The sequence below is a fragment of the Petaurus breviceps genome, unplaced genomic scaffold (genome assembly GCF_028583685.1).
Source record: "Petaurus breviceps papuanus isolate PSGF00001 unplaced genomic scaffold, PetGlider_PUasm1.0 37, whole genome shotgun sequence".
NCBI classification, from domain to species: domain Eukaryota; kingdom Metazoa; phylum Chordata; class Mammalia; order Diprotodontia; family Petauridae; genus Petaurus; species Petaurus breviceps.
In genome coordinates this window covers 35,646,340-35,670,039 of record NW_027186296.1, presented here as the reverse complement: position 1 = coordinate 35,670,039, position 23,700 = coordinate 35,646,340, and the positions used below count along the sequence as shown (strand labels likewise).

General features: G+C 46.9%; 1 protein-coding gene and 1 long non-coding RNA gene across 4 annotated transcripts in view; one reads left to right on the top strand and one right to left on the bottom strand.

Moving 5' to 3' along the window:
- Positions 1-32: 32 nt before the first annotated feature.
- Positions 33-13,317, top strand: SKOR1 (SKI family transcriptional corepressor 1). The gene is made up of 9 exons (XM_069098226.1): positions 33-172; positions 2,492-4,793; positions 6,498-6,594; positions 8,096-8,203; positions 9,005-9,076; positions 10,646-10,720; positions 11,263-11,337; positions 11,872-11,937; positions 12,320-13,317. Exons 2-9 carry the CDS (start codon positions 2,502-2,504, stop codon positions 12,412-12,414), a joined length of 2,880 nt encoding a protein of 959 aa, XP_068954327.1. The 5' UTR covers positions 33-172; positions 2,492-2,501; the 3' UTR covers positions 12,415-13,317.
- Positions 13,318-16,896: 3,579 nt separating this feature from the next.
- The window catches only part of LOC138168524 (uncharacterized), a 16,570-nt gene continuing 9,766 nt past the window's right edge, over positions 16,897-23,700 (bottom strand). For all 3 annotated transcript variants that reach the window (XR_011170120.1, XR_011170118.1, XR_011170119.1), the window contains one exon: positions 16,897-17,267. This is a non-coding gene — a long non-coding RNA (uncharacterized lncRNA). The remainder of the gene's footprint in view (positions 17,268-23,700) is intronic.

The window sequence follows — 23,700 nt, the reverse complement described above, 5'->3', positions numbered from 1 at the left end:
TGAAGGGTGTGTGCTAGTGTGAATGTGTGTATGTGTGTGTGTGTGTGTGTGTGCCCGCGCAAACGTGGGCCCGCACCGTAACCCAGAGAACTGGGTGCGATTTCTGACTCCAGCCGATTCCGCCACCCAAACACAGTGACCCTGCACTCCAGGGTCCAACTGCCGCCTCTCGGTGAGTACCAGCTACGGGTCCAGTCCGGAGCCCCTTGCCTTTTTGGTCGTCGCTTTTTTCGTTTCGTTCTTATTTTTCATTTATTATGCAAAACAAAACCCTAAAAGCTAACCCAGCCGCCAGGTTCCCAGGCTAAAGGGTATCTCCACTCCTTCCTCTCTTACCCCCCCCTCGCCACCTCCCTCCCCCCGCCGCTTCCCCCCAAGCCAGGAGGCAGGGAAGCAGCTTTACCAAACCCGCGTGGGGCCACTGCACTGTCCCACTCAACGGGCCTTCTTTCCTTTTCTCACTGCCGGCCTTCCGGGCTTTCCTTTCCTCAGCCCGCCTCCCTCCTGGCAGTAGACCCCCTGATTCAGTATCCCGTCTCTGAAATCCGATACGTCTCTTGGGGCTCCCTTTTCTCCTACTGTTCCCGGCCTGACTGGGGCTAGGTCCAAGGCTGAAGCCTGGAAATGCGTTCTCCTCTTTGGTCTCTAAAACAATTCAGTGTTTCCAAGACCCTACTCTCCGATTCCTCTCTGTCTCCCCCTTTGCACAGTACCCTGGACCGGCTCTTGGACAAATTGGGATTCAGACAGGAAATTGGCCTCCAGGGGCTCCAGGACAGACTTTTCACTAGATGCGGGCCAGTTGACCCTCACATTTTCGGAAACCAGAGAGAGATTGTGTAATTACCTTAAAAGCTGTTCAGCCTCTCCAATCCCTCCTACATAAGCTCATTTACCAGGCTTAGGAATCCTTCTGCTAGGTCCCTGCGTTGGAGTTGTCCGCTTCCTTGCTTCTTTCTTAGACTGACGTGAAGGTTTCACAGGGGTATTCAACTTTTAGGCATGGTCAACTTGTTTCAAGTCAATTTTCGGAGACCAGTGGGAGGAAAATGTGCAGATATAACTATACTTCACCCTATAGTTCCTTAAAAAGACAACTTGGGTCGATGGGGTTGCATTTCTTGAAATTAATTTGTCATCTTGGTCGTTTGGAAGGTTGTGGGGGTGGGAAAGGTTGATTTTCCTGGATATAAGACAAATTGGAGCATTGACCAGGCCAGATCTACGTTTGCTGTGATTAAGGACAAGTGGACGGCCAGTGGCCGACCAGGGTTCCTCCAAAGCTAAGGAACCAGAAATTTAAAACCATCTTTCCTGTCAAATACTGGCTAAATTCTGGCAACCGGAGCAGCCGGGTTTTTAGTTGTAGAGGAAGAGCGATCCTCAAGATAAAAAAAATACCTTGAGCTTCTCAAAGATTTCAGGAAGCTGCTGAGGCTCTAAATTTGGATCCTGAACACATTTGGAAAAATAAATAACGAAGGAATAAAGGAGGGGACAGACAACCTGAAATTAAGGGAGGGAAAAGTTCAAATCCTGCACTCTGGGCCAAGTTGGGAAGCAGTATTTGATGAATGAAAAATCAGGGACTTTTCGGCTGGAACAAAAAGAGGCAAGACCTGAGAAAACTTCTACGAGAAACCCCCCACCCCCAGCCCCGCCGGATGGCCCAGCCCTGAAATGAGTATTTGTCAGGGAAGTGGCTAAACATAACACTATTATGGCCATGGCAGAATGTTTCCCACCAACAGTTAAAAAGAAAACCGTTTAATTTTTCGTCTTTAATCTTTCTGGCAAAAGGAGCTTAGGGCGACTCGGAAAGGAACCGGTTTGTTTACACTTGAGCACTAGTCCACTCTTCTCCCCTCACCCCACCCCCATCCTGAACCAGACTGGAGGTGAGGAGTTTTAGTGTTTCGGGTCGTGCTCTTAGGACTCAAACTACCCTAAACAGCTTTTGGAGAGGGGTTTAGAACCCCGGACCGCACACCCTGCCCAGTCCTACCCCCCCTCCAGTCCAGATAGTCTGATAATGGACATTGACAGCCCTCCAACCACCATGTGCCGGGAGCTCCCCTCTTAAGGATCTCTTTGCTCATGTCCCCACCCACCCACACCCTGTGTGGCCACCGGGTTGGACAGAGGGAGAGGAGAACAGATTGTGAATGTCCTTGATTCAGGACCAGGAAAGCTGGGCAACTTTAGGGTAAATATCTCCTCCTCCTTCTTCTCTTCCTCCTCTTTTTCCTCTTCCTCTTCCTCTTCTTCGTCCTCCTCCTCCTCCTCTTCCTTCTCCAACCCTGATGGCTTTTGTCCTAGCGCCAGCACATGTATTAATAACAAAAGGAAACTTATTACAGGGGGGTGACTTCTGCTGTGAATAACAAATGCGAAGCCCCCCACGCAGGCAGCAGCTCCCTGCGCCCAGCTGGGCGGGACTGAGCAGCGGCGCTGAAAATGGCTCATCTCCTCTCTGATTTTTCTTTTGCAGAAGTGGCGGCATGGAGGCTCTCGCCAGTCAGATGGGGAATGGGCGCGAAGGAAGCTCCTCCCCAAACTCCAAGCAGGAGCTGCAGCCGTACTCCGGCTCCAATACCCTCAAGCCCAACCAGGTCGGCGAGACGTCCCTCTACGGGGTCCCCATCGTCTCCCTGGTCATCGACGGCCAGGAGCGCCTGTGCCTGGCGCAGATCTCGAACACACTGCTGAAGAACTACAGCTACAATGAGATCCACAACCGGCGGGTGGCCCTGGGCATCACGTGCGTGCAGTGCACCCCGGTTCAGCTGGAGATCCTGCGCCGGGCCGGGGCTATGCCCATCTCATCTCGCCGCTGCGGCATGATCACTAAGCGCGAGGCAGAACGACTCTGCAAGTCCTTTCTCGGAGAGCACAAGCCGCCAAAGCTGCCCGAAAACTTTGCCTTCGACGTGGTGCACGAGTGCGCCTGGGGCTCACGAGGCAGTTTCATCCCCGCGCGCTACAACAGCTCTCGCGCCAAGTGCATCAAGTGCGGCTATTGCAGCATGTACTTCTCTCCCAACAAGTTCATCTTCCACTCTCACCGTACCCCGGAGGCCAAGTACACGCAGCCTGATGCGGCCAACTTCAACTCGTGGCGGCGTCACCTCAAGCTTAGCGACAAGACGGCCACGGACGAGCTGAGTCACGCGTGGGAGGACGTCAAGGCCATGTTCAATGGCGGGACCCGTAAGCGGACATTCTCCCTGCACGGCGGCGGCGGAGGAGGCGGCGGAGGCACTGGGGGCCCTGGAAAAGGAGTGACTGGTGGTGGAGGAGGAGGGCCAGGCTGCGGAGGAGACCTTCCCCCTGGGCCACCGCCCCACAAAAGCCTTCGATGTGCTACCGATGATGACCCAACAGGGCCACCCGGCCCACCGCCACCCCCTCACCCGCAGCGGGGGTTGGGCCTATCTGGAGGAGGCGGTGGCGGCCCAGGAGGTGGCAGTGGAGCCGGAGTCCGAAGCTACCCGGTGATCCCTGTACCCAGTAAGGGCTTTGGCCTTCTACAGAAGCTGCCACCGCCTCTTTTCCCGCACCCTTACGGCTTCCCCACGGCTTTCGGCCTGTGCCCTAAGAAGGATGACCCAGTACTGGGAGGAGGTGATCCCAAAGGCGCTGGAGGGGCAGGTGCGGGTGGTGGGGCAGGAGGAGCCGGAGCTGGCGGAGGACATTTGCCCCCAGGGGCCGGGGCCGGACCGGGAGGAGGTACTATGTTCTGGGGTCATCAGCCAGCTGGGGCAGCCAAGGACGCGGCTGCAGTGGCTGCGGCCGCCGCTGCCGCCACTGTCTATCCAACCTTTCCTATGTTCTGGCCCGCGGCAGGCAGCCTACCTGTGCCACCCTACCCAGCTCAGAGCCAGGCCAAGGCCGTGGCAGCGGCGGTTGCGGCCGCAGCGGCCGCAGCAGCAGCCGCGGCTGGGAACGGTGGAGCCGGAGGTCCGGGAGGTGCGGGAGGAACTGGAGGCCCAGGAGGAGGTCCAGTCCCCCCTGGAGGGGCCGAGCCCCTGGAGGTGGTGGGAGAACCGGTCAAAGAAGGTGGTCTAGGAGGTGAAGAGCGATGCCCCAGCGCTCTGTCCCGCGGCCCTGGGGACGAGGACGGAGTAGAAGAACCTCTGCCCCCGTCTTTGGGTCCTCTCCCCCTTGCGCCACCCCAGGCCCCACCACCCCACCAAGCCCGCAAAGGCAGCTACGTGTCGGCCTTTCGACCCGTGGTGAAAGACGCCGAGAGTATAGCCAAGCTGTACGGCACCACCCGGGAGGCCTATGGGGCTGGGGCTGCGCGCGGCCCAGGGGGTAGCGGCGCTGGAGGCTACTTGAGCCCGGACTTCCTGAGCGAGGGCAGCTCTAGCTACCGCTCAGCCTCTCCCGATGTGGACACTGGCGACGAGCCGGAGGTGGACGTGGAGTCCAATCGCTTCCCGGACGACGAGGAAGCGGAACCTGAGGAAGAGGCCGATCCGGGCCAGTCAGTAGGGGGAGGTGCCCTTGACGGGGACCTAACGACCCCACTTCCCACCGGCGTCTCTTCTTCCTCCTCTGCCACCTCCTCCTCTGGAGACTGCCCCGCAGATTCATCCGACGGCGGTAGTCCCCACCACAGCCGACGCCACGTGCCGCAGCCTACTGGCCGGCCAGGCTTTGGCGACCGTGCGGCTGAGGAAGCAGGGAGACGCTCAGAAAGGAGTCCTGAGAACGGAAGCTACGAGATGAGAGAGCCCTGCGGGGCTCTGGGAGGTTCCGGTCCAGGCCCTGGCCCTGGCCCGGGCAAGGTGAGCCCCTTCTCGTTATTTCTCTTGCTAAGGATCCAGTCTATAAAGGAATGGGAGGAAGGGGAACAAGTAGGTCCCACAGTCAGGCTGTCTCGATCCCCTCGGTGTGCTGTATGGTCAGGTACTTTTTCACTTAAGGTCAGTGTGTGGTGGAACTGTACACCGCGTGATGGATACAACTAGATTGTCCGGGCACCCTAGTCATGCAGAGCGGGTAGATTCGCAGTTTGTCGTCCTATAACCACGGACCATTGTGCCATTTGAGACCTCTCAGGTCCTGGGAGGAAGTTTCTCGCCTCTTCCCAGTTACTTTTTTACACGGTTCCCTCCAGCTCTTCATGGGACCCCCGTGGAACAAAACTCCTAAGTAAATTCCTTTCGATGTTGTAGACACCCGTTGTAACCCGGAATATTACAAGTCATTCTTCCAAGATTTTGCAGCTCTTCAATGGTGAATTTTGAGTGGTACATTTTCTGTGAAGTACAGTTTTATTTCTACATTACATTGTTTAGTGTATTTGTAAGCTAACAGAAAGATAGACAGATACCGAGGCCGTGTACAGGATGCCCCCTGACCTTTCAGTGGTTCCTAGACACTTCTGAACAGAGAACACTCATAAAACTACCGCTGAAATGAAACAAGTACACAAGTTGAAGTGGGTTCCGTCGATTCCTGGTTTGGGGAGGTCTACGGGTCATAGAGTACTTGCATCTGCTTCCCGAATTCATGAAGGTGAAGGAAAGCAGGGAGCAAAAAATTGCCTCAAAGGAACCCCTGTTATGCCCAGACAAAGTTTAAGCCATGAAGGGTGGGAGATGTTTCTCTAAAATACAGAGATGCCTCGAACTCCACGTTACACCGGGGTTACCACATCCCGAAATGTGTATCCAATAGATTTTTATTCCTTGGACAGAAGCAGCTTGAGGGAATGTTAGAAAAAAACGGTGATCTAAACTGTGCGTGGAGGCTTGTTGGGCGAGAAAGGGGAGAAGGGCTCCTCTTGTTACTGTGCGGGGGCTGAGGGATGCTGTCAGTGGGGTGTGTGTGTGTGTGTGTGTGTGTGTGTGTGTGTGTTATGTACGTATATATGTATTTATGTATGTATGTGTGGTTTTCCGAACCTTGTGTTGGGGCCGAGTCGGCTATACTTGAGGATCGAAAGAGGTTCAGGATTATACGATATTTTTAGAGTGATTTCGAACACCTGTATATTTACATCCAAATAATCAACCTATTAGGACTTCTTTCATGCTGGGAGTTGGGGAGGGAGAGCGAAGGGAAGAGGAGAAATTATGGAAAATCAGAAGGATGTTGAGTTTGCAGGGGCTGTGAGCTTTGAAAAGCTCTTGGCCTCCGCGACTGAATTTTTAATTCAGGCAATTTTCTCTAGAGCACTAATAATTATATTTAATACAAACCGATTGTGCTAGGCTGGGAGGCCGTTTGGCCGCTTCTTCTTCGTCACTAAGACCAAGCGGGCGGTCATTGTACCCTAACTGGGTGGCTCTGGGTCCCTCCCCCTCCTCTCCCATCCCCCTTCGGTTTGCACACAGCCTAGTCCCTCCCCTTACCTGGTCCCCCTCCCCCAATCGAATCCTGTTGGAGCGTCCCCTTTCCCTGGCCTAGAAGGGTGTCTGAGGGTCCTCGGGGCTAGAACAAACCGCCGGCCTAATTGCATCTAATTTCTCCCGTCCCCTTTGCAGGTGTATGCGCAGGAAAGAGACGAGCACTTGCAGACCCTAAAGAGCTCTTCGGCGTTGGGAACGGCGGCCTCTTACCTTTGCAACCCAGAGGCAAATGGTAAAGGTGGCCCTTTCTCCCTTCCTCCCCACCCGAGAGACTTCGCTGAAATAGGAGAGAAGAATATGAAATGGAAATAATGAGAGAGAGAAAGAACCCCAACAACTTAAACTGTACTATTTAATCTACCCCCTCTCATTAGTATGCATTTAGTTCAGTTCTAAACACTGGTTTCCATTTTGACTTCCCCTTCATTTCAGCCATCCGTTCACTCAGGAGCTCAGTGGCTATTTATTGGGCACCTACTATGTACAAGTCATACGCAGCTTCTTTGAGTGGATCTGTCTGGAGGAAGCATTGTGGTTGGCTGTTTGATATGTGTGTAATCATTCATCTACATTGTACAGTGGTTGACGGGAATAAAGCTGAACAGGAGACATTTTTGTGATATATACACGTAGTGTGTGATGAATATGTATATTATATAAAACGTGAGAGACATCATAGCTTAGTGGATATCAAGCCAGCATCAGAGGCAGGAAGACCTGGGTTCACCTAACCTCTCAATTGTAGGCAAGTATTTAACATTGTAAATTAGAGAGAAGTTGTCACCTTGCAAGGATAGAAGGATTTTCTCACTAGGAAGCTACCTACCTAGTCAAATCACATGTCCACTCCTTATCCCCATATGAGGGTTATCAGAGGATTTTAGGGCAGGAAAGTGCCTTAAAAACCACTTAGTCCAAAGAGCCTTTATCTTTTTCTAGTATCATGGACCCCTTTGGTGAAAGCTATGAGTTCCTTCTTAGAATAATGTTTTAAAATAATTTCAGTTAGAGATCAGTGGAAATAAAGATGTTTTCCCCCCTATCTGGAGGCAGGACTCCTCTAGAATCCCCAATGTAGTACAACCCTCCTTTTTTTTTTAAACAGAATTTGAACACTAAAGAAAGACCATGGTGCCTGAGTGTGTGTGTCTGTGTGTAAAGACAGAGAGAGAAAGAGAAAGGAAGGAAGGGATAGAAATTCAATTTTAAGGCAAACTTTCCTAGGTGGATTCTGTGCCTCAGTGGGCAGCCACACTGCCTGTGCCTTCAGTGGATACTGTTCTGGGGTAGGCTACTCAATGACGGAAAACTGTATACAAGAAACTTATATTTCTCTCTCTCTCTCTCTCTCTCTCTCTCTCTCTCTCTCTCCCTCTCTCTCTCTCTGTAATCTCCAGACCATCAGTCACACACACACACACACACACACACACACACACACACACACACGCTAGTGGCCCAGTATTTCCACTCAATGTAGGTCATTTGTCTCTGATGGCTTTGGTTTCTTCTTCTTTTGAATGGGGGTGGGGGAGGGGGGTTTGCAAGAAAAGAGCACAGATTTACCCAAGGTAATGCTCCCAGGGAGCCCAGTCAGTCTTCCAATAGCAAAGGGATTAGGTAGCTCCCCTAAGAGGCCTTTAATAAGGACCCCATCCTTAATTATGTAATTAAGGATATATTCGATCATACTTTCATTGCTTGTACTCGAAAATCGGTTTATTCCTTTTAAGAGCCAGATAAAGAAGACAATCACTCGACTGCAGAGGATTTGGAAACTAGGAAATCCTATCAAGACCAAAGGAGTGTCTCTCAGCCCAGTCCTGTAACCACAGACCGAGGTGAGTAAGCCCTCTGCAGCAGCAGTCCTAGCCTATCTTCCCTGCCCCTCAACTGCTCCCATCCCCAGCACTACCAGGATCGGGGAGGAAAGGGCTAGAGTTGGCTGTGGGCAACTTCACCTGTGCATGGTGCCTGCTGATGGCTTGGTGGGGCTGCTGAAGATGGACATACATGATGGAGATATAGACACTGGGAAGGAAAGGGTTTTAAATCAACAGTAAGAAGCTGTCCCCTCCAGCTTCACATGGATAAATATTTAAATAACTTTGCCAGCCGTGAGCCAGTTTCTCCATTGTTGTCCCCTGATTTTCCAAATCCCTCCCCACCCTGCCCCCATTTCCTGCTCCTCCCTCCCAAAGCCTATTCCCTACTGGGTGTGAAACTGGTCTGGGCCGAGTAGTTCCAGTGAATGAAAGCCAGGAAGGGCAAGGACAGAGAAGAAGAAAAGGAAGAAGAGTTAAGAGGGGGAAAGAAATCTGGGCACTGAGCCTGAAACGCAAGGGGCTTTTGATGCAGAAAGGTAGCCCAATCCCCATCTCTCAAGGCCTGGATGAATTGGGGACACACCAGTAAAGGCAATTAGCCCCCTCCCAGGGAAACTTCAGGACTCAATGCACTCTCTTCCCTTCCATCTACTCCCCCATGGGCAAAGTACATACAGAAGAGGTACCTTAGGGCTGAGCTTCAAGAGCTTCAAGATGTGTTGACCCCAAGGTGTTTCTAAGTAATTTATTCATTCTTGACTCAAGGCATTTCTTGTCAGCTGGTGACCTTCTGACTTACTCTTGTGTCTGTCACAGGAGAAGAAGGACTGCCCTTGGATGTCACTGGAACCCCGATAGGTGAGAAAGACATCGAGAACCTCGCCAGAGGTGAGGGCTTTAAAGTTTGCTTAAGTCCTCAGAGGCAGGAAGCCCAAGTGTGTGTAGTTGTGTCTTTGTAGTTGCGTGTTGTGTGTGTGTGTGGTTGTTTTCTGTGTAGGCTGCTTACTGAAAGCAATTTACCAAGCAGAAATTCCATTCCTTCTAGAATCTGCTGTTAACCTAATGAATAATGTCAAGACCATAGGGTATGGGGTGAGCTAGGGCAGGAGTGAAGGTGATTCAAGCAATCTTTTCTGGAAATGTAAGCCTGTAGACAAGCAGGCTGAGTTACTGAACAACAACAACAAAAGACCCCCATCCACTTTAGATTGGGCAGGATAGGAATTGTTTTTTTTCTCTCCTTTAGGACTTCTGGACTTTCTGGGTTTTATTCTCACCTTTTGGTTTTTGGTCTGAATTATCCTGATGACCATCCCCAACTCTCCCTTTCTTTTCCTATAGTAGAGAAGGTCTGAAAGGTTTGGAGAAAGAGATAGAGAATGGGGTGTGGGAGGACTTCTTGTTGATTCTATATGGAGTGAGATTATGCCTTCTGTAAAAGAAGCCCTGTTAACCTTCAAAAGGAATGAAGTTTTAGGAGATTCCAGGAGCCTTCTCCAGAAGTTGGAGTTAGGGATTCTTGGCAAAAACATAGAAGGCTACACTAATGAAGAGGGCCCCAGTTCCCTGCTCCCCTCCCTATTCTTCTCATTCCCTGCCTTCCAGCCAGACTGGTTTCTCTGGAGACAGAGCTCTGGAGGGAGACATGAGACAATGGATCTTCCAGTCTCGGCTCTATCATTGACTCACTGTAACCATGGGCAAATCACTTTACCTCCCTGGTCTTCACTTTCCTCATCTGAAAAATGATTTCCAAGATTCCTTTAAGCTTTTAAAACCCCACAATTCTGTAGGCAGGCAGAAGACCATATGGATGGATGCAGCATTGATGTACAGAGATGGGGAAACAGTCCTGAGACCCCCCTCTCTGGAGTTTTAGGGACCAGGGCAAGAAGGGATGAATACAAATGTAATTAGAGTTATTATTCCTAGAGCATGTCTCCCTTTAACATTTCCATTTTAGTTTTTATAGATCGGCTAGATGGACAGAATAAGAGCCGGGTGTGGGTAGACCTGGTCCTCTGAAAAAGTATGTGGGGATTAGGGTAGGTCTAGTTCCCTTTTTTGGATGTTCACTAAATACTCAGTTTGGAAGCAACAAAAGGTAGGCAAAATGACCTGTTAGTTGAAGTGGCTGGAACTGTTTCATGCAGAAGCCTGGTGTCTGGGTTGGAAGGTTCCTCCCATCCCTGCTCTTACCAGCAGCCCCAGCACCACCACCGAGCTTCTGTTGAATACAAATGGGAAAAGCAAGACAACCCTAGTCTGCATGCACAAGGTCCCAATGTCAAATGGAGGTGGGGGAGACAGGCCAGGTTTTCCAGCAGTGGGGTCTGGGTATGACCTCGAATGGGTTGAAGAACTTCGGGAAGGCTGATTAGGAGTCTGGGTGTCAGCTGGGACTCAGAACTGTCCTGACCAGAGAACTGCAAGGTCTTACCGAACTGCTCTTCACAGGTGAACTGCAAAAACTGCTTCTGGAGCAAATGGAGCTCAGGAAGAAACTGGAACGAGAATTCCAGAGCCTCAAAGGTATGTCCCTACTTACCCTACTCTCCTGGTTCTTCCCATTCTCCCCTCTTAACCATTACTCTTCTTTCCTTGTTCTCACTTTCTTTTTCCTCTTCTACACCTTCTTTCCTCCTAAGGCCAATCAAGTTGCCTTGCTTTCCACATCCTGTCCTCTTTCCTCCACTCTCCCCTCTTGTACCATTTCCTCCTTTACTCCCTCTTCTTCCCCCCTTTTCTCCTTTCCTTTCCCTCCCCTCTTCTTTCTTCTCCTTTTTTCTTTTCTTCTTTCCCCTCTTCCCACCCTCATCCTCTCCCCACAACTGTTTTGGGGCTGAAGGATGAAGCCCAAGCTAGTTAAGCTACTCCACTAGACCAGTTGAGGTAAAAGAACTGTCCAGGTGTGTCCTGGCCCATCTCTTCTTGCCCCAACTCTCACAAACACTTTTGCTGTCAGTTTGCCAAACACACATTTTCTGGGGTTCTCTGGAGGGCCACCAGCCCAGGTAATGCACTTGGGGGTGGGGGACTGTACTTAACAGTTCTCACTTAATCAATTTGCACAGATAATTTTCAGGATCAGATGAAGAGGGAATTGGCCTATAGAGAAGAAATGGTACAACAGCTGCAAATTGTCAGAGGTAAGACTGGAGTCAGGTGAGCGCTTGCAAGAGGCCATAACTACCTCTTGTCTGGTAGGGGCTGTAATGTTAGTTCAGTCATTTGGATTTAAATTGAAGGTAATTTAACAATTATTTTTTTTATTTAATATCCTTTGTATACTCTGATTAGCCTCAGAATGGCAAGCAAGCCCAACAAACGGCTTGAAGGCATCATTACATGGAGTGATTGAACTTCTTATCGCGGCAATTTCCATGGTTTCTAAATTAAAAATCGAGGCGTAAAATTACCTGGGAAGTAATGCCTAAGTTTGCTTTAATTTTGGTTAGATCCATCTGCCTTTAAGCGCAATTCCCAACCATTACTTTCCTATACCATACTGCAGTCATAAGCTAGTGTGCTGAGGCTTGTATGTATGTTTGTTTCCAACCTACACCTCGGAAGACTTATCCCAACTAAACAGTCTCATGTGTTGGTGATGATTAGTGTGGAAGAACAGAGAACACTCAATTCTGATTTCAGTTTGGTACCAACCCCGTCCCATTCTCTTTCAGACACTTTGTGTAACGAACTAGACCAGGAAAGAAAGGCACGTTATGCCATCCAGCAGAAATTAAAAGGTGAGGGGAGCATTTCCATCCCCTCCTGACTAAGCCTGAAGTTTGGAAAATAGGAGGAGGAGGAATAAAAAAGGAAGGATGAAAAGAGAGGAGGAAAGAAAGGGAGGGAGAGAGGGAGGGAAAGGCTTGGCATACTGATAAATAAGTCTTGAGTCTGGCAAAATAGAGGGGAGGGGTTGGAGGAAGGGATAAATGGGGGATATTTGGGTATAGGGAAGTGTATTTGGTTATGACTGTGGTTTAAAAAAAAATTGCTAGGATAAATAGACAAGCGGCATTCCTGAACACCAGACTTGGAAGAAGGGAGGGGGGATGGATAATCTGGAGCAGGGTGGGGAGGGGAGTAAGCCTGGGCCCCTGGCATGGGTTTCTCCCTTTCCAGAAGCCCATGATGCCCTTCACCACTTCTCCTGTAAGATGCTGACGCCGCGTCACTGCACAGGCAACTGCTCATTCAAGCCTCCACTCCTGCCCTAGCCCAACCTAAAGCAGCCGAGCCGCGTGGACACACCTACAAAGCCATGCTCCTCCTCTGTAAATACAGGGCAGCGACCGAAAGAGAAACAAGCCATTTATACCAGACCAATGTAAATACTGACCTCCGGACGCCCTCCTCCTCCTCCATCTCCCAAGCCTCGGCCCACTAACCCCCTCCCCTCACACCTCCCCTTCGTGAAGTCCCTGGGATTCTGACTCAGAGGTTCTAAGTGTAAATACCGCCTAAAACTAAGTTGAAATTCAGGGCATCGGACCATAAAAGTTTAACTGGACCAAAGGAAGAGGGGCAGGGAACAAAACAAAACCCTCACCAACTAACCCGAAGGAGAACACGCGGTCCAACTGTACAGTATCTGACTGTCGATTGTGAATACGTTCCATGCGTGATCACTGTCTGATTGAAGTCCTAGCTACCTGTAATGTCCACTTCTTAAACTCTCGTTCCTAATGACCAAGTGGCTATGTGCAATGGATATAAATGTACTGTGATTCTCTTAGTACAGCATTTGGTTTAACTTAACCTTATTTATTTATGAAGTAATTTATTTTGCTGTTTCCTGAATCCTTCGCCCTTCTACCTCCCTCCCCACTGAGTTTTGATCTTTGGGCTTTAATTTATTTATTTTTAGTTGTAAATTATTGATGTAACAGCACTTTAAAAGGGCGACCACCGACTCACGAGATGACAACCTTTCAACTTTGTTTTGGGAGACATTTCTGTATTAAGTGACTTTGGTTCTTTAATAAAACAGTCTCTATCATGGGGGCGCCGGAGGCGAGCGCTGATGAAAGGGCGAGGGCGGGAAAGAGCTTGACCAGGGTCTGTCTGTCAGTCTGCGGATCTGTCCTAGACTGAAGAAACCGAGGAGGAGAGGAGGGGGAGGAGAGGCGTCCGGGTACAGAGTCTACTCCTGGAAGGAAAGGATCTTGTCTCGTTTACGTCTTCCTTTTTGCTTAAAACCATTTGGGGCCCTGGAGAAAGTAAAGTGGGTTGGTGTGGATCCAGCTAATGCGTACCGCTGTAATCAGGCCGATCTCACCCATCACACCAGAAAGAATCATTCTCATTCTCTCATTCTCTCATTCTCTCATTCTCTCATTCTCTCATTCTCTCTCTCTCTCTCTCTCTCTCTCTCTCTTTCTCTCTCGCACTCTCTCCCTTCCCCTCCCTCCAACTCCTCCCCCACCTCCCTACCCCCCTTCACTTTACTGAGAAGTGAAAACATTTGCAAGACCACAGTTGTGTTTCAGTCTACAGTCTCGGGCAGGCAGTGGAGAGACCGGAACAGGGAGAGAAGGGGGATTCTCCTTAACTTCAGTCAGGTGTCCTGTGCCCTTGGTTCCTGAAACTCCGGGAAACAGTCTTCCAGACAGACCCCTTTCCCAACTTTAGAGATTTTGGTTGCCTCAGATCTGGATTCAGGTGGCCTTCAGTCAGAAGGGTAGGGGCAGCTGCCGGAGTTCGTGCAGTCTGGGGACGAAGGGAAGGAAAACAAATCGGGATCTTCATTCCCCTTCTCTCTGCCCTCCCCCGATTCTGGGTCTTGCAAGTTAGGCCTTCGGTAGCAGTCTCCATCTCTGCGCCAGGGCTGACCTGGACCCCCCTAGCTCTCCTGAAAAATGGGGACGGGGGCTCCTCAGGTCTCTGGAAGGAGACTCTTCCTCCCCCCTCCCCTCCCCCTTCCCCTCCCCCCTCCCCAGTTCTTCATTCCCTCCCCCTTCTCCGGAGATCCAGGAGTTCATTAGTGGGCCATTTATATGCTTGTTTCACACATGAAAGTAAAACACTAATGAGCTCAGAGAGAGGTTTTTGGAGTGTTGGGTTTTTTTGTTTTGTTTTGTTTTGTTTTCCCCCCCGAAGGTGGCTTACACAGCTATTAGCCCTAAATACCTGTTTTTCAGCCCAGAATTACCGAACAAACAAAGCCGAGAGCTCTGATCTCACCCCCCAACCCTCTCTGGAGTTAAAGGGAGGCTGTCTCTCGAAGGAGACGGGTTCTTCACCAAGTCTTTCCCCCAAGCCGATCCGGATGGAGAGTGAGGGCACGCCGTTGGGGAAATGAGCTCAGGGTTGCTGGGTTAGGGAGACGTATCCGGCTCGCTAGGAAAATTCACCAAGTCCTTTTCCTGTGGCGGTCACAAGCCAGGAATTTGAAAGAAAACGTTTAGGTATCTCATTACTGAACTGTTTTGCACGCTATCATATTTCATATTTGCACAGCCCTTGTAAGATACAAAGTACCCTTTACTTTGTAAGCTTTAAATTCTATCTTCCTTTCTTTCCCTCCTTCATCTTTCCTCCTGCCCTTTAAACCTCCAAACCCAACCATGATGCCTAACCTTCCCATTTCACAGAAATGCTTCTGGAAAGGGGAAGAATGGGTCCAAATATCCTGCTCACTTTCGTCTAAAAGAGCATTTGGTGCTTCTTGAACGGAAGATTATGGAGCAGGGGTGCAGAAAGCAAGGGGAGGGAGACAAAAACAAGTATTCATGCTGGTAAACTTGATTAAGTTATGAGAAACGCTAACGCCCAATAAACAGAGGCAGGTTAGAACTTGCTAGAATTGCTATTATCACGGCCTGGGGTCCTGGGAAGAAGCCTAGCTGCCGATGCCATTTGGCACTGAGGCCCTTCCCAATGTCTAACACTAGGTCTAGTGCGGAGAGGTTTGAGTTTAAGCCCAAGAAAATGGGGGTCGGAGTGGAGTTCTGGCAGGAGAATCAGACCACGTGCAGATTCGAGAGCGCAGCTGGCTGGTGCTTGAGGTAGGCAACTTCGAAACCAGGGGCACTTTAAGGTCGCCGTCAGAAAACTTGGCTGAATTGTTCTCGACAATGCAAAGACTGGACCAGGAACGCAGTTCAGGGACACTGAAATCTGGGTTCAAGCTAATTGTAAGACTTTGGGCAAATCCGTTTTCCTAGACCAGGGGTGGGAAATTTGCAGCCGCGAGGCCGCATGTGGGTCCTCAAGCGCGACCCTTTCACCGAATCCAAACTTCACAGAACAAATTTGTCAAATTCAGTCAAAGGGTCGCAATCGAGGACCTAGAGGGTCACATGTGGCCTCGAGGCCGCAGGTTCCCCACCCTTGCTATAGACTTCATTCGTTCTCCCAAACTATACAACAACGGTGGCTGTATGGGGAACTCGTGCAGCCAGGTTTCTTAACCTTCTTTGTGTCATGGACCCCTTCGGCAGTCTATTGAAACCTAATGGACCCTGATGGATTCTGATAAACAGAATTAGGTTCTTAAATGCATGAAACAAAATACATAGGATTACAAGGGAAACCAGTTATATTGACATAACGATGTAACTTTTTTCCCCTTCCAAGTTCATGAAATCTGACCTTCTCTTCCCTCCTCCCTCCCCACATTTCAGTTCTGACATAGGAGCATAAATTTAGAACTGAAAGGGACCTGAGCGGTCATCTAGTCCAGTCTCCTCACTTTACAGGGAGAAAATTAAAGTCTGCAGCGGTTAAAAGACTTGCCCAAGGTAGCAAATAACGGAGTCTGGATTTGAACCCAGGGTCTTCTGATTCCAAGAGGTAGGACAAAACACTTCCCCATCCCCCTTTTTCCCCAAGGATCCACTTCCCTCTTTTCCTGCATTGAACGCCTCAGCTCGGGGTATTTCCCGGGATGCTATCCCCATCAACTTTCTTCAGCAACTTCTGCATCCTCTCCGGAGTCCCACGCCTCGCTCCTGGGCACTCCACTGGACCTTCGTAAGGTTCTAGAACTGCTCCCCTTCGGTCTCTCTAATACATTAGTCCAACTATTCGACACCAGACCGAAAGAAAAGTTTTGCGGTGGTCAGACTGAGGCTCCCGGAGCTGCAAGGAGGGTTTGAGCCGTTCCTTATGAACCTGGTGGGGCTGGGTAGAATCACGTGGGTAACTATCCTCTAAACGTGGGAGGTACAAGCATGGATCGGGGACTCTTATTTGGTCCAGCTGCTGGAGAAGGAACTGACCGCGGTTCGGGTGGTTTGTTTGCAAAGAGCCAGACTTAGTTTCCTCTAGGGACACGCCCCCCACCCCCCCTCTTGCACCTACTTCCTTACGGCCACCACCTGCCTGACTGTTCCAAAGCCAGGGAGAATTAGAGTTCGGACTTAAGTCTCGTATCTCCTCCTTGGGCTGGGGCACTGCATACTTGAGTCTTCTGCTGACAGAAGACATCAGAGATGGAGTTCTCTCACTCAGGTCTTAATCTCTGGCAAGGCCAGTTTCCCATGGAAGTTATCAATTGTCTGGAAGGGACTTTCTAAGTGCAACTCCCTCTCCTCTTCGTGGTAGGGAAACTGAGGCTCAAAGAAGTCCAGTTGTTTGTCTAAGGGCACCAACCAGTTAGTAACAGAGCTGGGGCCAAGACCCCCCATCTAAGTACCCTGCACCCAGCGCTCTTCCCACAGACTGAGGGGAACGCTTTTATGTTCCGGGAGCTTCTTCTCATACTCCGAATGACTCGTGGATGCTGATAGGGCCCAGCACCCAGCCCCAAATCCTCCCGTGCCCTGAATGTCTCTGTACAATGATGGCCTTTTACAAACATTAATAACGACTGGCATTGATGTAATTATCAATAATTATACAAATGATTGTTGATTGCGAAGATTGTAGCCATTTTAATTGGTTTCCCAGATTCTAATTAAGTTAAATGAAAAACATTAATAGGGAAAATATACTGTAAAAAAAAAAAAAAACACACAAAAACAAAAACCGAAATAAACCAAGACCAATAGGATAAGAAAGTTTATTTCTCGCCACAATGCTGCCACCTTGCGATTTTTTTCAGGAATTGCAACCGACACAGACTTGCCTAGTGAGAGAAAGGAGATTTGGGCAGTCAGTCCGCTTTCCATTCTCGCGTCTTATCCAAGAGCTCTAGTTTTCCCCATAGCATTTCCAGTATCGGGTTGCTGGTTTTTTTTTTGAAGCTCCTTGAGAATTCGATTGCCTTTCCAACTAGACCACTGGAAGCTTCTCAGCTCTTGGTATTATTGTTCTAAGTTCCCAAAGGGCAGAACCTGAGTTTTCCATGTTTACTCCTTGAAGTCTTTGCTGACCATTCTGGGCCACAACGATCTTTTCCTCCTCTGAATTCTAGCACTGGTTTGCACAAAGAGCTTAGCAGAAATGTACACACTGTGTCCTATTAGTTAAAATTTACCCGGATGTGTTAAAACCATCAAATTCTATGATTATTTCATGAGCGTGTACAATCTCCAGCACTGAGGGTATAATAGGCACGACAAGGTCTTCGATCTTATGGGGTCTACATGCTATTGGCAAGACAAGGGTACAGGCAAGAAAAAAAGAATGTAAAAGCCAGTCTGTGCTAAGAGATATGAATGATACAGAGAAGAAATGTCATAGAAACAAACTGAAGGCAGAACTCATTGCCATTTTGGGTATCTATGGAGGAGATAAGAATTCATCTAGGTTTTCAAAGGGGCAAGGGGAATACAAGGGGAATTTAGTGACCAAAAGTTGCAGAGGGCAAGGGAAGACATATACTTGAGGAATAATGAATAGATCAGTTTGGCTGGAGTAGAGAGAATATGGGGAAGTTGTGGATAATAAGGTTGGAAAGGAAAGGCATAATGGGGAGACAGCTGGTCTGGGATTCAGGAGATCTGGGTTCAAGTTTTGTCTCTGATACCTATTGCCTGTATGCCCCTAAGCAAATCATTTAACCAACCTCCCAAGCTCTACTCAGCTCACAAGGTGCAAAGAAGGTTCAGACCTGCAGTGGTAGAAGAAGGAACTCCCTCATCCTGGAATTCCCTGTACCAATGGAATTATAGGTCCAATGTCTATCCCTGTCTATGAGGTTGAAAGGGTAGGTTAGGGTTAGATTTTGTAAGTCAATTGAATACAACAGTATGTATTAAATGTCTATTGTGGGCAAGGTAGCTTGACAGTGGATAGAGGGCTGGCCTTGGAATTAGGAAAATTCAAGTCCTGAGTCTAACACACTAACTTGGTGACCATGGACCAGTCACCTCAGTTCTTATAGCCTTAGACAACTCTATAAAACTATGAATTACAAATGAGTTGCTGAGTGGCATGAGTGGAAGAAATTTCTGTTTTCCATATTACTCATAAAGATGAAATTACCAATCCAGACCAAGTTAAAAAGAAAAAAGTATGATGTCTGGGGAAACAAAGACAAAACTGAAAAACAGTCCCTGTCCTCAAGGAGCTTTCTGGAAGGCCTTGAATTCCAGACTAAAGACTTTGGACTTAACATTGGAAAGAATGGGGAGCCATCAAAGATATTGGAACCAGGAAGTGATAAGCACAAAGTGGTGCCCAGCTTCCCAATTCTTGCCTTATTATAATTTTATTATTATTCACACCTTATTCAAGGCACTCAGTGCCTTACACACAGTTGGCAGACAATAAATATTTGTTAATTAATGTGGTTTATTTGTATCTCTCAATAGCATCTAGCATAGTATGACAGTGAATTGTTGTTCAGCCATTTCAGACTCATTGTGACCCCATTTGGGATCTTTTAAAAATTCCTTTTTTAAATAGTATTTTTTTCCAATTGCATGTAAAGACAAATTTTAATATTCATTTTAAAAAAATTTGAGTTTCAAATTTTTTCCCTCCCTCTCTCACCTCTCCCCTTCCTAAGACAGTAAGCAATTTAATATAGGTTATATAAGTGTAATTAATCATGTAAAATATATTTCGATATTAGTCATGTGAAATAAAAGACCAAAAGAAAAAAATCATGAAAAAATAAAGAAAGTGAAAACAGTATGCTTAGATCTGCATTCAGACTCCATCAGTTCTTTGTCTGGATGTGAATATCAAAAAATGACATCACATCCTCATGAGTCCTTTGGAATTGTCTTGGAACACTGTCTTGCTGATAATAGCTAAGTCATTCATAGTTGATCATCCTACTGTTACATAAACCTTACTGTTTATGGTGTACAGTGATCTCCTGGTTCTGCTCACTTCACTTTGTATCAATTCATGTAAGTCTTTCCAGGTTTTTCTGAAAGTATACTGCTTATCATTTTTTTAATGAATTAATTTATTTTTGGTTTACATTCAGTTCCACAAGTTTTTGAGTTCCAAATTTTCTCCCTCTCCCTCCTCTCCCCTCTCCCCAAGACAGCATGCAATCTGATATAGACTCTACATATACATGCACATTAAACATATTTTCACATTAGTCATGTTGCAAAGAAGAATTATAACCAATGGAATGAATCACAAGAAAGAAGAAACAAAACAAAATAAAAAAAGAGAGAGAGCAAATAGCATGCTTCGGTCTGCATTCAGACTCCATGATTCTTTCTCTGGATTTGGATAGCATTTTCCATTGTGAGCCTTTTGGAGTTGTCTTAGAACCTTGCATTGCTGAGAAGAGCCAAGTCTGTCAAAGTTAGTCATCATACAATGTAGCGGTAACTTTGTACAATGTTCTCCTGGTTCCGCTCCCCTCACTCAGCACCAGTTCATATAAGTCTTTCCAGGTTTTTCTGAAGTCTGCCTGCTCATCATTTCTTATAGCACAATAGTATTCCATTACAATTCTATGTCATAACTTGTTCAGTCATTCCCCAACTGATGGACATCCCTTCAATTTCCATTCTTTGCCACCACAAAAAGGATGGCTATAAATATTTTTGTACAAGTAGGTCTTTTTTCCCTTTTTTAAAAAATCTCTTTGGGAAACAGGTCTAATAGTGGTATTGTTGGATCAATTACTTGCTCTTTGAGGATAGTTCCAAATTTTTCTGCAGAACAGTTGGATCAGTTCACAACTCCACCAACAGTGCATCAGCATCCCAATTTTCCCACATCCCATTTGGGTTCTTCTTGGCAAAGATACTGAAGTGGTTTGCCATTTCCTTCTCCAGCTCAATTAACAAATGAGGAAACTGAGGCAAACAGGGTTAAGTGACTCACCCAGCCTGTCTGGGGCTAGATTTGAACTCAGGAAAATTAGTCTCCAGCCCTAGCCACTGCACCACCTAGCTGGCACTCAGTAATGGCTGCTGGTGGATTTGAGTCCTTACTAATAACAAGTTGTGGCATAAGATTGTGATGGAATATTATTGTGCTATAAGAAATTATAAGCAGGATGGTTTCCAAAAGACCTGGAAAGACCTATATGAATTGCTACAGAGTGATCTGAACAGAACAAGGAGAACATTGTACACAGTAGTAGTAATATAACAATGATCAACTATGAAAGACTTAAACTATTTTAATCAATAAAATGATCCAAGACAATTCTTTTTTTTTTTTAAAGCAATCAGGGTTAAGTAACTTGCTCAAAGTTACACGGCCAGTTATTTCTGGGTGTGGTGCTAAGTATCTGAGCCCAGATTTGATCCCCAGGTCATCCCGACACTGGGGCTGGTGCTCTTACTCGCTGAGCCACCTGGCCGTCCCTAGATCCAAGACAATTCTAATGGAATCATGATGAAAAATGCCATCAAGTTCCAGAGAGAGAACTCTGAGTGTATTTTGAAGCATACATTTTTGCTTTATTTTTCTTGCTTTTTCCCCTTTTTTGCAACATGGCTAATGTGGAAATATTTTTTACATGACTTCACATGTATAATTGATATCATATTGCTTTGCCTTTTCAATGGGTGTGGGAGAGGCAGGAAGGAGGGAGAGACTTTAGAACTCAACATTTAAAAAGAAATACTTTTTTAAAAGAAGAACCTTTCATCTCAACTGAAAAGCAACAACATTAAGAGTACTGACCTATGTAAAAATGCCCAGTCGCCAACTTGCCCCTTCTATACCACTCCTCCTTCCCTCACCCTCTGGGAATGCCAATGCAGGCCGAGGTTAAGACAGCAAAATTGATATGAGAAGATGTTCAAGACAGTACATAAATATTCAGGGGTCTTTGCTGCCGAGCAGTTCGTTCATATAACATGAACACAGTATCCCCTCTGCATTGTTAATCGGTATTTCATGTGCCAACCAAGTGCCTACTTCTACCCACTTCAGTTTTGATGGATGAATCCTAAAAAGCCTTCCTCAGCATTCTCCCTGCATTTCCCGGACATTCCACGGAGTGCCACGAAATGTTCTCATTTACTCTCCTTTGTTTCATCCCAGCTTTGGAGCGTGAAGCTATGGAAACGACTATTCTTTTCTTGAAGATTCCTTGTTCTTTGGAGGACACTTAGAAAGTTCTTTGAACAGTCTTGAAGATGCCCTTCAATTTAATTAACAAACATTTCTTAAGCACCTTCAAGGCACTGTCTAAGTATCAGACATTGTGCTGGGTGCTAAGAAAAAGAATGAAAAACAAAAGCAAACATTTATATTTGCAAGGGGATAGATTTGGATATGGGTGCGTATAAATGTATATCTGTATATATACATACACACATACAAAATCTCATCTGATTTTATCTTCCCAACAACTCTGAGGGGGAGTGCTATTATTAACCCCTTTTTACAGATGAGGAAACCGAGGCCAAGGCAGACAAGTGACTTGCCCAGGGTTGCACAGCCAACAAACAACTGAGAAAAGATTTGAATTGTCTTTCTGACTCTCTTCATTTATGCACCATAGTCCTTGCCCTCAACAATGTAAGCCCCTGCCTTATATTTTAGCAATGGGGTTATAACATGAACACAAATTAGTATAGTACAGGGCAGAATGTTATGGGACAAAGGAGACATATGGAGTGCCCTGGGAAAATCTGAGATACTCCAATGAAGGATGTTGTATCATCAGAGTAGGTATGCAACCCAACAATACAGATCATATGTATTTTGCTCAGTTCCTATTTCACATCTTCAAGGGAGTTTGTGGTGGTGAGGCTGGGGTCGATGGGGGAGTGTTCCATTGACATCTCAAGGACACCAGGAGGGTATATAAGCTATCTATCAGTTATCCCTTTATCTTGTTTCATAATAAGGGTCTTAGAATCAAAGAGCTAGACCTAGAAGGGAACTCAGAGGTCATCTAATCCAACCTCCTCCTTTTATAAAAGAGGAAACTGAAGTGACTGATTCAAAATCATACAAGTAATAAGTAGCAGAGCTGGGATTTGAATTCACGTCCTCTAACTTCAAAGTCAGTATTCTTTCCATTGTACCACACACTGCCTCCCAGTTCTGAGAAATTTTCTTTTTTGGTCACACATTTATTTATTTGTTTGTTCATTTTTATCATTAATTTTTAAATTTTCAGTTCCAAATTTTCTTCCTCTCTTCAGTCCCTCCCCCACCCACTGAGAAGGCAAACAATGTGATTTCAATTATACATGTAAGGAGGGGGGCTAGGTGGCACAGTGAATAGAGCATTGGCCCTGGAGCCAGGAGGACCTGAGTTCAAATCCAGCCTCAAACACTTAACACTTACTAGCTTGGGCAAGTCACTTAGCCCCAATTGCCCTGCATTTCCCCCTCCAAAAAAAAAAATTATACATGTAAAACCATACAAAATGTATTTCCATGTTAGTCATATTGCAAAAAGGGGGAAGAAAAATGAAGTGGGTTTTTTAAAAAGTATGCTTCAATCTGCACTCAGAGTTCATCAGTTCTCTCTCTGGAGGTTAGAATTTTTCATCATTATTCCTTTGGAATTAACTTGGTTGACTGTATTGCTGAGAATAGCAAAGTCATTCACAGTTGATCATCATACAATATTGCTGTTACTTTGTACAACATTCTCCTGGTTCTGCTTACTTCATTTTGCATCACTTCATATAAATCTTCCCAGGTTTTTCTGAAACCATCCTGTCATTTCTTACAGCATAATAGTGCTCTATCATAATCATGTACCACAACTTGTTCAGCTATTTCCCAGTTGATGGGCATCCTCACAATTTTCAATTCTTTGTCTTGTTCATCCATTTTTAGAACATCTTTTACACTGCTTCTTCTCTGTAATTTCTTGGTTGGAATATCTTACAGCTATCCCCAATCCTCACTCATGCTCAACATGCCTTTCTCCAGTGATATTTAAGTGACTCCTAACTTCAATTCTTCAGACACTGGTGGTATTCCACGACTCAGAGCCAAACCAAAAAACTGGAAGAATATTAGTTTTCAAAAAGATGGGTCTCTGTTTTCAGGGAGAAGTCTAGGTTCATTAAAGGAACCTATGAGTGACCCATAAACAATACAGTCCCCCTTCCTCCTTCTATTCACTTGTCCAGTTCATTGCCCACTTGCTGTGTCTGTCCAAGAGACAGACAGAGATAGATAGATAGATAGATAGATAGATAGATAGATAGATAGATAGA

What these genes read in the sequence shown, in the direction of transcription:
- SKOR1 (XM_069098226.1), top strand. Translation starts at nt 2,502, where the DNA reads ATGGAGGCTCTCGCCAGTCAGATGGGGAATGGGCGCGAAGGAAGCTCC. An exon ending in CTGGCCCTGGCCCGGGCAAG is followed by an intron (nt 4,794 to 6,497) that starts GTGAGCCCCTTC and finishes TCCCCTTTGCAG; the next exon opens with GTGTATGCGCAGGAAAGAGA. An exon ending in AGAATTCCAGAGCCTCAAAG is followed by an intron (nt 10,721 to 11,262) that starts GTATGTCCCTAC and finishes CAATTTGCACAG; the next exon opens with ATAATTTTCAGGATCAGATG.